Source organism: Rhopalosiphum maidis, chromosome 3, assembly GCF_003676215.2.
Source record: "Rhopalosiphum maidis isolate BTI-1 chromosome 3, ASM367621v3, whole genome shotgun sequence".
In the NCBI taxonomy this organism is placed as follows: domain Eukaryota; kingdom Metazoa; phylum Arthropoda; class Insecta; order Hemiptera; family Aphididae; genus Rhopalosiphum; species Rhopalosiphum maidis.
The window spans coordinates 29,886,987-29,904,720 of NC_040879.1; the positions used below are offsets into that span (position 1 = coordinate 29,886,987).

The 17,734-nt window shown below is 25.8% G+C and overlaps 1 protein-coding gene across 1 annotated transcript in view; it reads right to left on the bottom strand.

Annotated features, from left to right (window-relative positions):
* Nucleotides 1–12,850, bottom strand: part of LOC113555960 (calcium/calmodulin-dependent 3',5'-cyclic nucleotide phosphodiesterase 1A-like) — a 353,800-nt gene extending 340,950 nt beyond the window's left edge. Inside the window, exon 1 of the mRNA XM_026960614.1 lies at nucleotides 12,292–12,850. Within this exon, the coding sequence (XP_026816415.1) occupies nucleotides 12,292–12,580 (289 nt within the window). The 5' untranslated portion in view covers nucleotides 12,581–12,850. The remainder of the gene's footprint in view (nucleotides 1–12,291) is intronic.
* Between the last annotated feature and the right edge of the window lie 4,884 nt (nucleotides 12,851–17,734).

Consider the following 17,734-nt stretch of genomic DNA (forward strand, 5'->3'; position numbering starts at 1 on the left):
AATAATAATGTGAGCAATATTTAAATTAGCATATTTCAAATATTCTGTTTGTTGTATGGATTAACAAGTTCTAGAATCAATACGTTATACAAACACATGTACTATTATAATATACAACAAATTTACAGGTGACTGAATTACTCAAAATAAAATGACATATTGTTATTTAACTCGTGTATTAAATAATGATTTAATTAATACAAAACAATTAAGTACTAATATTGTTTAATTTAATAATTAATATACCTATCCAAGACAATTTCGTATAATTGTAGAAACTATAAATGGATAAATTATATTTCTGTGTTATTAAAAAACTGTGAATATGACTGAGAATATGTTAGAAACATCCTTGATTAATTACTTATTCGATAGCTATACGTCAGACTAGACAGGCGTGGCAAGCGAATGACTAATTAGGGTATACGCCAATCACACCGTTATTCAATAGTATTTTCAATATTAGTTAGTGCCAATGGTTTGAAATGTATTAAAACCAACTTTAAAATTAAAGACAGAATACTGGGACAAAATTAACTCACCAAGTTCACGCAGGTTACTGTCGGATATTGACATAATTTTGAATACAGTGATAAGTCATAGAATTCAAATATGACTTTACTAATTATATTACCAATAGTGATTATAAAACACATATTTATGTTTTTATGAAAATAATTAATGATAAAAGGCATTGTATATTCATTAATTTATGAGTAAACTTATAGAAATATTAATTTTTATAGGTACCTAAAGCCCACATACACAATTTAAATAAATAAGAAATTTGAAAAAATAAATACTATTAATTAAACTTTAAATACCGTAAGAAAATGTTAATACCTATATAACTTTTATGGTTTTTTAATTGCAGTTTTGTTTTAACTTTAATGTCCTAGATTAAAGGAGTATTTAAACTGTTCGAATTACGACAATTATAGTTGTTATAGTCCATAGAGTTTTAATTTTTATATGTCCATCGATTAAAAAAGAAATTATAAAATCAGAAAATATTTTAATCGGAAAAAATTAAAATATTTAACATTATGGTTTTTATTATGTTACAACGATGACGAAAATCAATTTTATTAATATCGGTTATGTCCTTAAGTTCCATTCAAGTATATTCACATTTTTAAGAATTCCACTTTCTAAAAAACTGACTAATAAAATTAACAATTTTAGTAAACAAAATAAAAATTATTATAATACCAAATTACTCGTTTTACTCGTGCTTTAAAATTTATCTTATTCATTTGACATAATTTATTGATTTGACTCAATGTTATGATCTATAAAAAAACACTAGAGATTGATATTTATATCTATTTATTACATAAATTAGGTAAATATCACAATGTAAGTAACTCTTATAACCCCAACAGGTACCTGTCAAAATAGTAAAGTTGTAAACATTTCACAAATTACACGATATCTGTAACTTTATACATTTGACGTGGGTACATGTGAACTCTGGTGTACTCTGGGGGCGATCCCCTTTTCGGCCAAAATGTAACCTACCCTTTTCGGGCTAGTTTCACTTTTCAGCCAAAACTTACAGCTCCTTATTATTCACACTGTTTCTTTTTAGCTAGTACTTTTTTCTTTAAAATATTTATAATTATCACAACTGACCTTTGAAATTTTTAAATTAATAAACTAGAGTTGTTATTTGCTTGATAATCAAAGTTTATTTCCAAAAAACCAGCTATAAATGAAATTAAACTTACTTTGAAGATTATAAAAATAGTAAAATGCATTAAGAAAAAAATAGTTTTTAATTTTATTAAGGTGATATGTTAACACATATTATTTTATTATATTTTCACACATAAATTTGTTAAACAAATGTCATATAATAATAAAAAATAAAGCTTATTTTAATTTTTAACAAATTCATGAAGGTATATTTTTTTCACATAGGTGATGTAATATTTTTTTAAATTAAAAATCACATTTTTAAATATAATCATATTTTATTAATTATTGTAAAGGAAACTATACTGGATAGTGGCCAAAAAAGGGAGCTATACACTTTTTGAAGTATGAAAAATCAAAAAATAACTAACGGTATCAAGTAAAATTAGTTGGATGAAGTCTTAAGCTAAGACAACTAATTTTATTAATTTTTTTCTAATGTATGATGATTGTATTATTTTTTGTATTATTCAAAAAATCAATGCCTTAGTTTGAAATTTTTATAATATTATATTTTTTACTCCATTAAAATAAATTAAAAACTTAAATTGAGCATAATAAGTGACAGAATTTCAATTTCAAAGTAACTAAATTATATTATTATTAGTACATATTATAGTATTTAACGTAAACAAAAAATTATCAAAACATAATCTTTTTGAATTACTCATAATACGTATATGTATTGTTTTCAATATTTAAACTATGGTTAATAAAAAAATGCAGCACATTTATATTCAACTGGTAAATGTATTTCATCATATGTATACAATTCAATCATTTAGTTACAACTAACACAAACGAAACATTTCAAACATATTCAATCAATTATAGTTGGTATTATATTTTAAACCTACTCGTAATTGACACAATATTATAAAATGTATGATATTAATATTATGCGGTCATGTGATTGTCATTTGATGTTAAATACTTACATGTATAAAGTACAAATTGTATGTAAAAATATTTTAATCAAAACATAAAAATATTATTATAATATATAGGTTAACGAGAAATTGAATTCATAAGATGGCTGATTGACAGTTGAAGGCACCTAAAATCGGATTTTATGGTTTTCGGATTAGGTGTTCAATTTATAATGCACGTACATACATTCAATACAACTTAAAGCTATTATTATGTATGCGATAGATATGTATAATAAAATAATTTCCTATTAATAAATTCTGTGAATTCAGATTGGATTGTTGTGTTTTCTCATTTCAGTAAACCATCAAAATCCGTAATTTATTACTGTACCTTTTGGCTTTTACTTATATTGACGTAACGAAACTGCTAAACAAGAACAATTAAATTAGACGACATTGGGAATTGAATTGAAATTTAACGATAACATAACAATATGTGTATGCGTCCAAACTCGAACGGACAAAACAAATAAAATGACGGTCAGGTATAATAATTCAATTTGCCTGCGGAATACATTAAAACGGAATCATCATTCGAGTGTATAATATTATATAACGGTGTTGAATAAAAACAATATTTAAATTATAAAATAGACGGTATACCAAAATACGGTTTTTAACGTTTAAAAATATGACTAATTAAATGAATATGTAAATATTAAAACGGTAATTAAATGCCCGGCGCTTATTGAGAGACATCCTATTATAATAATATGTATTCAAAGGTAGGTATGTACACAATGTTTTGCATTGCCGTTATTGTAGTGACGACCGGATGTTAAAATGGCCTCTGTCACTGGAGTTTTGACGAACGTACCTACTACTGTGAATTGTTCGCTTGGCAGTACGTATTTTTGGAACGATTCGATTCTGAAATATAATGCACGGCAAAAATTTAAATGACACGTCGATGTGCTCAACTCGTCGTCGGACGGGACGGAGCAATGGTGACAGGTGTGCGTGCACCGGAAGTAGGACCTATGTATCAGCATCCGGCCTGATATTCCGGCAGAGGATTGGGTACACGTTTGGTATACGGTAGATGAGGTGTTTATCCGGCATCTTCGGCGTTCGTGCGTGAAATAATATAATATTATAAACGGATGGATTCACCTCTCGACCATGGTTGCTGCTGGGTAGGTTTAAGCACGACGTTTGGTAGCTATTTTCCCAATCAGTTTGTCGGGTCTACTAATGCGTCTTAGATCGTAACTCTTATTGGCTGCTGGTCCTGCTACCACCCCTGCCGCTACCACCACAGCCGTTCTCGTGCATAATGCATTATCGATTCTACATAATCAATGTATTATTATTATAACGTATAAAATGCACGCAAATATATTGTACGAGTTTACACGAGTGAGATTCTCGTAGACATTCGATTATATGACCAACTGCATTTTGCCAAAGCGTCGTTTCTGTCTGCCAGCATTTGTCAATAGCATTCTTCAAATAAATGTGTGCTTACTCACGTTTCTGTCAAATCCGATATTTTTTAAATATAAACAATTCTCAAAACACACTGTTCGTATATATATTTGCAATAAACGTATATTTATTATATAGATTTTTTTTTTACAGCATTTATTCGATTTGACATACTTGAAATCATATTATACTCATATGTATTTTATGTAGAAATATTCTAATATCATCCAAGTGCGTGGCTAATGTATATTATATCTCAACGCATTATATGCGCATTGATATGAATACAACGAATGTGTGACAATATAAATTCAAAAAATGAAAATGCAAATTACCATAATGATTTCTCTCATTTATACTCTATACATGTTTTAAAAAGAAATTTTATATTATTTTTTTTTTACGTAGACGATAGAAAATGTATTAAATCCAGGGGCGCAGGGACGATTTTTTTGCTGTGTGGTCAAAATATTTGAAGCTTTTTCTAGAGGGCATAGGAGCAAAAATAGGGGTATTTATTTTTTAATGCTTAATATCCACCCCCTCCCCAATTTTTACAGTACCTATGCCGAGGAAATGTGTACATAGATATAATTACACTTTTTTCTTATAAATATTTATTAAACAAATTCAAAACATTTCAAATGGTAGGCAAAACAAAATTTATTTTTCTGGAATGAGAAATAATAAATAATTAAAGTTCATATTATGTATTATTCTGCTAATTAATGTGATATTCAGTATTTTAAATTACTAACAGATATAATATATTACTTGCTAAACAAAATTATAGTATAATATTTAGGTATTGTGGGCTAAATGTAAATATAAATAGGCCATGGAGTCGTAGGGGCTCTGCCCCCACAGTATTTGTTTTGTATGAGCAATTGCCCCCACTGCCCCCATTGTTCCGGCACCCCTGATTAAATCTATATGGTACATTATAATAACTAATAAGACATTTTCACTCAATATAAATGTATAAAATAATGTAAATTCACCACACAAATAAAATATTATAAAACGTGAAATAACAAATTTGAAGTCTCTGTTTTTATTATACTTTGACATCAAATTAATAAAATGTAATGAGTATATTTATTTATTAAATCATGTTCCATAAATATAATGTTACCCATCGGTAGAATCCTGCTGGTTTTTTTTTTTGTTATTTTGTTGAAAATCTTTTTTTTTCGTTTGAATTTTACATTTTTATTTCCAAATAGTTTTCACCGTAGGCGATTTAAGTTAAGCACATCATAATGATGAGTAGTGAAAAACCCAAAGATAAAAACACTGGTAAAAGAGCACTTAAACAGAGACGATTTTTGTTTGGGATTTTTTTGTACTTACTTCCCATTCTATGAAAAACGGCATCATGACACGTTTACAAATTTGTACCATCTACATTGCGGACAACAAATGTTCATTCATTTATCGTAATTAAGAAAAGAAAAGAGAGAAAATTTAAACGGTTTGACGAATTCGATATAATTAGGAAGTCAGGAGAAATGACTTTAGCGAAGCCGTTTTACGACACAAAGATTAAATGACTTGAGCACATAATTACAAAAATATCTCTAAAAGAATCCGTCAATATTATAAGATATGAAAATTATATTTGAAATGTATAACATGATGTATTATACATTATATATATATTATTATGTTTAGTTAATCGATTTTGTAATTTTCACCTCTGAAAACACAATGTTCAGTGATTTTCTGTTCATGTTAGATAATATGGTTCTACCATGACCCTTGTTGTATAATATCTATCTCTCTAAACAAACATAGTTGTAGTTCCTGTGGGAAATACCGGAAGAACAGACAGTCATAAATGGCCAGCAGCTACCACCTACCAAAGATGATATTGTTGTGTCATTTCATTGTATTTCAAATTTTGAAAGAAGTCATTGAATATTGGTATCATTTGTAAGACTTTATAAGTAAATTTTATAATTAAAAAACATTTACAATATTATTACACATCATTTTTACTACAATAAGTTTTTAAATCAAGACATTAAAACCATTTTTATAGAATAATAAGGAGGAACATTATATTATACTTTTATTGCAGCTTTCTTTTAAAAAATGTAACATTTAATAGCTGTTTAATATTTTCTTTAGATTATTTATTTTAATTAAAAGAACATTTTATCTTTTTAAATTATCTCATACCACATTAAATTAATAACAGTTAAAATTAATGGCATTAAACTAGAAACAGTATTTTTCCAAATAGAACTCGTAAAATATATTTTATCAATACTTTAATAATTGATTAAGTTATAATTGTTTTAGTAATTACACTCTTTAAAAAATATAATAATGTACATAAACAGGTACATCTCTGAAGTCTTTGTTTCAAATATTTAATATCTAATATCTAATTTTTTCGATGACTTTTGAGCTATTATTTATCAATAACCCATTGATATCATAAGATACTCGTAATATTAATATTTTATCTAATTTTCAACGTCATTATAAGTATATTGTCATCAATATTGCCGCAAATTATATACATATGGATATTATTTAGATTATCTGCCTATTTTTATATTTTTTATGTAATAGTTGAGCTGAAATGTTATATAAATAGAAGCTAAAACAAAAAAAACATGTAAAGTAGTAAATATAAAAAATACACATTAACATATCGTATAGTGACAAAGATAATCCTAATTTTGTCTACATGTAAACGGTGTGGTTTTATTATACAATATGGATCCATACAGTATATATTAGCCAAACCCAAAACGTTATATATGCATAAATTGTGTTTATATTATTAGATTATATACATTTTTACTTCTTAAATGTATAATTACAAAAGTAACTATGTCCGACTTTGTTATATTTTGAACTATATAATTCAAAATTATGCATACTCGTACATGGATTACTAAGAAAAATCTTTATCAAACTATAATATTATGAAATTATTATTTCATATTTTTACAGTCGACATGCAACTGTAAAATGTATTTATAACATATCATTATTGACAAAAACTGAATGAATCCATATTATAATATTATAATTATATTTGTGGTCGATGAGAATCGCCTGCTGTATAAATTTTCCTGAACCGATAGACAACAAAAAAGTTAGGACCTGTGGGTATTAAAAATAATGATATAGGTTTACTGTAAGTTACACAAGGTCTTATATTTGTATCACTATTATTTATTTTTGTATTAATTATACTCTCTGTTTTATATAAATGAATTAGTTGTAACCAACTCATGTATGGTAATAAATTATGATGTTCAAATGTATGTCGGTACTCGTTATTGAGAAAATTACAACTTTAAATAAACTTTATGACGAATGATTGATATTATAATACTTAATACTGTATAGTGTTGAATACAATTATATTTCTTACATTAATTTCCTAGCTGATAGTAATATATAATATTAGGCTCTGTCAATACCAATAAATATAAACAAATAATCGATTAGATATTATTTTATTTATTTATCGTCAAATAAATTGTAATTTTAAGTTTCAATTGGGAAAATAGATTTATTAAACAATACGATTTACCTACTTAAATAATAATGTATAATGTAAAAAATAAAACAAGAGAAGACACTCTGTTTGTTTTCTTCGCCATTAAGTAGGTCACTCTAATGGATATGTTTAATTTAAATTCAATGATAAATCATTGTATACGAAAAACGATTCTGAGTGGAGACGAACTATCAGTCTATATTCCTAAGAATATTGTATTATATGTTTATATTGCTATTAGTAAATTATTTTTCTGTAAGTTATTTGATGGAAAACATTTTCTCTTAAAAAAATCGCATATATTAGGTATAATACAAGAGCCAAAGTATTTTTTAAATTATATATTGTCTACAAAATGTTAGTATAAATGTTTTATAAAAATTTCAAGTATCCGTGGCTTTTCATTTTTGAATCACAAATAAAATAAAAAAATTAGTTCAATCAAAAATGTATGTTACTTAATATACCGTACGGCGTACTTCCTTATTTTTTTTTTTTTTAGTTTTTCTTAATTGTAAAATAATTACAGTGAATTAGTTTCATTTTGACTCTTTAAATACAAACTAGATGACAATAATTTTTATTGAAACCACTGTAGTTAAAAATAGAAACATTTTTTTTTACAATACAACGATTCATTATTACAAAGAAATTTTAAACGATAAACATATATCATTGTTTTTAACCAATTCCTACTATAATCATCGCTCCACTCAGAATCTAAAATATAGTTACACTTTTAACTTAATCATTGAATAAGGTTTTAAAATATTCACTGAACTTAATTCTAATGAGAAATTTACTTATACACGCTAATAAATAGAACTATTAAAAAACATGATGTAGGTATAATGCACAATTTAGGTAAATTATTACCTAGTTATTCATCGTATACGTATTATTATTATTTGAATAATCTGCATATAATTCATATAACTAAATGTCTATAATATATAACGTTAAACACAAATTTAGTACCAATATATTATTAATAAATACTAAATTTGAATACGCTTTTTATAATACATTTTATTTAATTTCTCGTGAATTTGTATTTTAGTACCAATGAAAAAAACATGTAATTATCATTTTTTTTTTTTTTTTTTTTTTTAATGTTTATGATAATTTATTATTAATTACATATTGAAATATAAATTCAAAATTATTGTTCGAGTAATATTTTAATATAAGTTATTGATAAACAGTAAAAATGTGTAATAATTTTGTATTGGACAAAAAGGAACATCAATATCAATCCGATGAAACTTTCTATAAATACTCTGGAAAAAAATGTAAATTTCACACTTGCAACGATTGAAGTAACTTAATGGCTAACTAATTATGTTAATTATGTTGTCATGATAATATTATAATAATTAAGTTATCGTGATAGGCTAATGAAGTTGGCATTAAAATAGTCTACTGTAATCAGCCATTTTATTATTATATACACTGAGATCGCCTGTACGTTGTTGATTTAAAATGTAAAGGTGTTGATGTCAACAAAAGCTTTAAACTTTTAAATTCTAAAAATCAGAACTAATTTTATGAATTCCAGTCGAAACTTATGATGAATAATTTAATGAAAATAAAAATGTGTCATATTAATTCTCTGGATATGTAACTATTATTATAATTGTATTATATTTATTTATTTATATTACTTAAACAAAAAATTAATTCGCTGTTTTATTTATTTATTTCACATTTATGTACTAAATGGTTAACACATTTAAAAGTTGAAATATATTATTATTTTTTGTTTAATAATAATAAATTTCAAACTCATATTTAAATAAATTGTTTTGAATGTATTATAACTTTTTAATAATTGAAATTTTTTTTTGGTTATTATCATATAAAACGCAATGTATTATATTATTTTAATTACTAAACTATAATGTGATTATTTGCTAAATAGTTTTGAGGTACTTTAAATGTAATTGATAGCTGTTGATTTTAAATATAATATTATCAGTAAGTATGTACAATTTATTAGTTTCTAGCATTGATAATTGTACGATTAAATTAATAATTGTTTTTAAGTTATAGGAGTAACATTAATAGTATATCTTATTTTAAATATTTAACCAGATCGTTAATGAGTACGCACAAATAAAATTAGAACAGAGAACTTCTGTTGAAAAAAAAGTGTTTCTCAATAGTATCTTACTGTAGTCCACTCCGATTTTTCCAATACTTTTTCTCCAATTTGGGACTAAAAAATCCTCATTTAGTGTATTAAATATTGCAATATTATGTAACATCACTTTTTATAATATTATGTTCACATAAGACCAATGGAATATAAAAATAAAATTTTCCGATATTATTGATATTGTTTAATATTAGTTTTAACTGAAACCTTAATTTTAACCCTTAATTCATAATTTTCAAAAGCAACATTAATTTTTAAAATAATTAAGTACAACGAATAAAACAAAAGTTCTAGCCCTTTTCATGCATAAAAATACATAAATACAAAATATACGTAAAAAATGGGAAATCAATCAATTCTTAAAATGTTGACTACTATACAAAAAGGAAACAACAACAACGACACTCCAGAACATGAGAACTTTTTGAAACTATATTACTACAATATTAGTTATTCATTTTTAAAGAAATTGAATTCTAACGATATGTGGATGGTATGTAAAATAAAAAATATTCTATATTACCAATATTGAAATTTAGATCATTGTTATAAGACAATGTTATGTTCATTTCCAAGGACTTGTATAAAATAATTCAATACACGGTAATGCAATTTATTGTAGGTAGTTCATAAATGTATACAAATGGAAATGTTAGTAATAACATTTTTTTAACGTCGGAATCAAGGTTTTAAGTTTTGATCAAATTGATTCGGGATCATGACGTAATCCAACAGTTTGAATATATGTAAATAAAATGAAGATAGCGTAGTAGTGTGTTAAATTTTTACAAGCATAAGAAATAAAAAAGTACACAATTGAAAAACGTCACGTATTCTATTTGATTATGATAATGTTTACTTATATCATAATTTTACATTTATTTACTAATTGCTTTATCTCTTATTTACTTTCACTCAATTATTACTAATTATTGGCTTTTTCATTTCATTTTTTTTTTCAAAGCAACCAATGCGTACATTCTTTAATTTTATTTTTGAACTCATAGCAAAGAGTGAAAATTTTTTGTCTTACAATAGTGAAAGATGCGTAATTTTTAGTGGATAATTTCTTTTATTGAAAATTAATTTTAGGTAAAAAAAAAACACAACAAATTCTAATAACTAAATACTGGAAACCAAAGAAATATTTATAAGATTCTTAAATTTGATCGATGTATTAAAAATAATTATTAATTTGTTCTCTAATTAATTAGAAGAGTATGTTTCAAAAATATATACTTTCTAATACGTAAATATCTTTATTTTAATATCTTTATAAGGTACATTCATTTTATAAAATATATAATATATAGGTATATTAATCAAAACCAATTTTAAAAAAAAAATGTTAATATTTACAATATAATTTTAGCTAAATATTTTACTTGTGTAACATGTAAAAATGATATGTAGTACATTAAATACAAAACTCTCAAAAAATATTTATTAATATTCTAAAAATATTAACTTCATAACCTTTTTATTAAATGTAGATTTATTGGATGATGCTATATACCCAATTACTCAATTCATATTCTAAAAACAGTTTTCCTTAATATTCGTTATATTCATAAACATTTTTTCAATTCATACCTTTTAAGTTAAAACTGTATGCTAGTAATAGTTTATTTTATAAGACAAATTTATCAGTATGTGTGTCAATAATAATGTACTTGGGTAGTAAAAAATAAAAGTATCGATTTAACAGATAAAATACTTTTTAATTTGTTAGATCTCTATAGGTACAAAAAAAAAAAAACTAATAATAATCCATGGAATTATTTTGTTTTGCTAACAATAATAATCGTAGAATCAAAAAAAAAATGATTTTTCGATAAAGTTTATAATGCGTTGAAAAAAAAATCCGAAATTTAATATGCTAATCGTATTCAAGTGTTTAAATAAAATCTTTTTTTTCTATTTTTACATACAAATTCGTTTTAAAACTATACGTATTGAATTTATAATTTGAAAATAACACAGTACCTGTATATAATATTATTTCCCCATTATAATTCAGTTAAAATACTGCAGAGTTAAAAACCTGCCACTGTGTATCAAAAACAATTTAAATATAACTTCTGAATTAAACGGACCACAGAATACCTATAATATAACCATAATATAGCTGTATATCGGTCTCGTGTCGTCGAATATAATATTATTATAATTCACCCACTATGATATAACTATCGCCTGAGTAGCAAAAGTACGCCGGTCGCTCAAAGTTTTTGATCGTGATTCGTTTGGGGCTGTTAGGTGGTATTATAATATTATTATGATTAAGTCCCTGTTAACGACCACAACAACATTTTCAAAATAAATATCAAAAGCCCATAGACGGAACGTTGTATGCTAATCAAATGCAATTTGTGATGTTTAAAAATCTCCAAACACACTGTGTATTATAATATACGAAATATTATTACGTGTATAATACTATCGTTATAATAATATATTACCAAGACGAAAAAGCGCAGAGCACGCCACATTATATTATGATAACGAGGTGTGTGTATATGGTAAGGAAAAAAATATAAATCACTTACCGATGGAATAAACCGCACCTTCCAGCCGGAATATCTTGCTCCGCCCTTCGCTAACCACTGCGTCGTCCAACTCGTCGCGCGGCATGTCCGAATCGTTTCCGTTCTCGTCGTTCACTTCCGGTCCGCCGTCTCCGGTGGTCCCTCGTTTTTCCACTGTCCTGTCTGCGGCGTTCGCGGATGGCCCGCGGTCAGATGCACCGCTCTTGTCCGCAGCCAGCGGTCCATATTCGTCAACCGCGCGGTTAGCGACGGACCCGGACGTCTTTTCCGGTTCTCTTGCCTTGTCCATGTCCTCCGCGCGATCTGCAGCGGTCACGGACGATCGGACTCTGAAGTCCGTTTGCAGTCAGTTCAGTACTCTCGAATCTTATTAATGAATATATAATATTATACGAATTCTTGTGCGCGTGTGTTCTACGTTCACGGATATAATACAGGTGGTGGTGTGCGGCGGGCTTAACCCGTGTGGTAGACGAGGCACGACTTGAACGATCAACGAATGGTCTCAGTGGATCGAGTGGTGGTGGCGGTAGAAACGGCACCGACGACGCTCAACTGTCTGGCAACCGATCCACGTGGTGAGTGGTAGTAGCAAAGGCGTCAGCGGCGACGGTGGCGGCGACAAAATCGGCGGACCGCGTCAGCGCGCGAGCGTGAAAAGTGCGTTTTCCGGCCGAGTCGCGCGCGCGGTTCGCCATCGCCGTTGACGCTGTCGGCCAATATTCGTTTATTATCCACTACAACTGAAATATATGGTATTATTACAAAATTGCAATTACACCGCATTCATATGCACTTTTTAATGCGTGTTGAGTTAATGCATGTTAACATGCTAATGATTTATTCGCATCTAAAATAGTAAGATTAAGTGGAATTTAAAACAAATAAAGTTTTTACTTCGAATGTTTTTTTTATTCTACGCGATTCACGCTGTATCGTCCATTTTAACCAAAACGGTTATAATTTGACGTTTTGAAATTCTTGTCAAAAATTCAAAAATATTAACTCACGTTGCACTGCACTGTTTATATGCATTTCTTAATCCTAGAGTAAGAATTTAATTATTAATGGGCATTAAAGCATGTTTATTAATTATTAGCGATTGCACATAAACGTGTTAAATTTACTTATCTCACACTTTATATTCTTTTTTTTTTATACGCATGCATGTTTCCTTAATAGTATTACTCTTTTTGTAATTAACTGCTTTTCGTTTAATTTTTCTATCTGCGTTACTTATATTGGTATTGTATAATAAACATAAAAATGTAAACGCTTCACTGCGTATAGCTTATTCCAGAACCGTTTGTACAACATTTAGCGACTGTTCGTGTTTTGAAATTTAAAGTTTAAACTATTATTATTATCATCAGACGGATCAATTATTTTCATTTTTATCTAGATTCTTCAAATTTTATCTTTGGATAAAATTCCTTAGTCCGATCGTTCATGCATGCATGCCTACTAAATTACACATTATCTATTTAGCAATTGATTCATTACCATGATAAAGCGGCATGAATTCAATGAAAATGAATTACATATTTTATGTTAATTAGTAATAGATTTGAAAAAAAAAAAATAATAGTTTTAAAATAAAGTACACATATTTATTTCAAATAAACAAACTATCTTCACAAATATAACGATTTTATTTTGTCTCTAAACCAAATTTAAATTTTAAACATAATGAGCCTTTTAAATTATTCATTAAAACATATTATAACCATTATAAATAACAAATTTTTAATAAGAGTCATAATGTGCCTTAAGGAATAATATCCAAGTATCTTATATTTTATCTGTGTGATAAATATATGAACATGAATAAACAGTATCGATATTTTTCAAACAGCGATCATCGTTATTTATGCAATACGTGTTGTACAGGTGTCTAGGAAATAAACTTAGGTAATAAAGTTATACGGTTAAAATCACAAACTATTTTATTCACAAAAAGTCACGTAAACTTTTATTACTGCGTTATGCCCTTAGCGAAATGTTTCAATTTACATATTTTTATTAACGTATTTAGATTTAGTAAATAGCTATTTTAATAGGTTGTGACTTATAATGATTTTTCAAATATATTATCGATGAATATAATATTACGAGTATAATTATATATAATTAGATCCAAACAGATACTTTTTTTATTCTTTCATGTGTGTTTATTTAAATCCACGATAAAAATATCATTAAACACCCAATTAAAAAAATTGTTATGATTGTATTGGATTATTTCGTGGATAATTTGAATTCGTTACCATATTGAAATATGTGTATGCTATTAAATAATATAATATTATGATAATATTATCATTAGTAATCAATGATCTATCTATGCCCAATGCAGATAGATAATTCATTGTTTGCATTCAACCAATTTTCAAGCAGATCTTTAAAAGAAACATTACATATTTTATGAGGGACCATTGAGAACACGTACGACACCAGTCTCTACACTATTATTTTAAAATTCATACGCTAACAACTAAACTTTGACAAGAAGGTAAATAGAAATAGCCAATTGTACATTTATTTTATGTAAATTGTTATATAAGTTGTGTATGTCTTATAAATGTAAAGTATGGTATAAACACTGATCTCTGTTATTTCAAAGTATCTTAAATCATAACATTTCTGTGAATAATTTTATATTTTTCTTGTTCTTATTAATATAAAGAAAAACATCCTCTTGATTTAAACATCAATTATACGCAAAATATTTTAATTTTTAATAAAATGTTATGAAATTATACCAGATTAAATTGTTATTAAATTGTTTCATTATATACCTAATGATATTATTATGATGCATTAATGTAAATGTGTAACAACACTATTGATTACCTCAAAAGCATTGATAATGATTTTCACTACACATCTGTGTAAAATATAGATAAAATTTTTTCAACTATTACAATCTCCTAACGGAAATATTTTTTATGCTATAAAAACGACTGTTTATATGTATATATATATAATTTTTTTTTATCAACAAAATGTTTAAATGAACCATATTAAAACCAATCTCATTATTGTACTTTAAGGAAGTCCTAGTATTATTACACTTAAATCTCATCATATTATCTTCCTAATGTTACAAAAAGTTTTGAAATTTAAAATTAGAAACCACCCTAATATAATGTCGTGCTAACCATCAGTGACACCCCAAGGCAATCGTTTTTACAGCTCTGACCTTAAGCATTATCAGCTGACTTTTCTTCTTGATTAAATGAGAGGGTGTTTGCCATTACGTCACAAGAAAAATATATACACAACTATTAAATGTGTTTTTTTTAACGTAAGGCAGTATAATTAGGTATGCAATAAAACTACGAGAATTAGTAGTAGTATTATGTATAGAAGTAGTTGTATAAATAGGTATAAATAGTGGTAATAATAGTATGACTTTTAGAAAGAAACTTTTTTGTTTTTGTATAGAACATTTTTTTTAACGTGAATTTATTGACTATGAGTTAATGTGTTACTACGCATTTGTCGTTAAGTAAAAGGTATGAGTTAAGAAATTTAACCTCGTTTACTACAAATAACGATTATTTTGATTTTTTTGAAATACTAATATTATTAAATAGAAAACAGGCAATATCTAACATCAACATTCTATATTAATTAACCATGAGTTATATTAAGCAACATCAACATCATAATTTTATTAAATTAATCACTAACTATATTATAGTATGATAAAATATTTTGTCCTTCAATATTTTGCAACCAAAATTTTATTTTTATTTTAAATTAGGTAATTTGTAAAAATATTATTTTTAAAACCTATTCATATTAAAACTTTATTCTTTGACGTAAAAATATATTTTGATTTGTGCTTAGATAATTGACCTTATCCATTGAATCTTTAATTAAAATAATAAAACTATTATAACCTTAAAAAAATATTATTTAATAATTTCTACTCTTCAACAGCAATATTACATATTTTCTATTTTAAGGTAGATATTTAAATAGCTTATTGATTATTTAATACATTTTTTTCCTGCGAAAAACTTTTTGGTAGTAAAATGTTATAAATTATACTTATAATATACATTAAAAATATACTAACTATACCTAGTATATACGTACATTTGAGTGTTAATGTTAAAAATAACAATAAATAATTTTAAAAAAACCCAATGAAAAAGTTTTATGACTATTTCCATACAATACTTCTATATTATAACTATTTATTTTGATTTTACTGGAAGAAGCATAAACATAAATATTAAAATAAAATACAACGATCTTAGAGTATAAACACTACAATAATTTTATATTTAAAGCATACTCGTATTTTACGAAAAATATTTATGAAACAAAAGTTGATAAATACTTAGATATTCATAAATTAAATTTTTAAGTAGTTATAGTGTGAGAAGTAATTAATTTTACAATAATGTGAGTTTTTATGAATTTTTGTGTGAACCATATCAATTTTATCATTTTGAGATTCGTAGTGATTAAAAAATAATAATAATTTTTCTTTTTATTAATAACATAGAATAAGTAATCAATAAAATAGTAAAATTTAGGAACAGTTGGAACTCAAATTTTCAAACATATTGTGGTGAATCTGTAAGCTCTTCTCTGAATCAAACTTGTAAATGAAATAACTTATTATTTTACAAGTTGCATGTTTAAAATAATTATACAAAAACGAATAAGTACTTACTAGTTTTTCCAATAAACCGGATTTATAGACTTGCAACTATAATCCTTGATTTACCTACTTTTTCAATACACGATAAATATAGCTAAAAATGTGTAACTAAGAACACATCAATTAAGTTCCTAACGAAATCAAATTACTTCATACAATAAGTTTTGTTTGATAAATGTACAGGTATTTTCTTATATCAAATGTTATCTATGTTTCTTAATAAGAAAATAATTTTACAATAATTCTTACATTGCTAATCTTCACTTTAACGTACTTATAATATTATACAGTTTACGTAGTTTAAATCGAAAAATATTTAAACACATTAGTTAGATATGAACATGATTATTATTTCTGATCAATACAATATTGTTTACTAATGCTTATAATACTATAATATGATATAGTTATATGTTTGATGTTATTAAAATAAATTGTCATTACTTATTTCTACTTAACGTTATTGTTTGTTCTTTGATACGTTGTATGTATTTCACGTATAAGTATAACAATATAACAATATCACTGACATACGATATAATATAATGCCATAATATTATTATGATATTGTTAAATACCCAATGTATAATATGACTTAAATTTAATAATTGAAGTTACAAATTAACATTAAAAAAGGTAAGCAAATAGTTTATCAGTTGAACGTATGGTTTATACAAATGTTTATTTCTGAGAATATTATATTTTGTATGGTAATATAATATATTTACCGACAATAAAGAAATATTTTATATTCGTTGATCA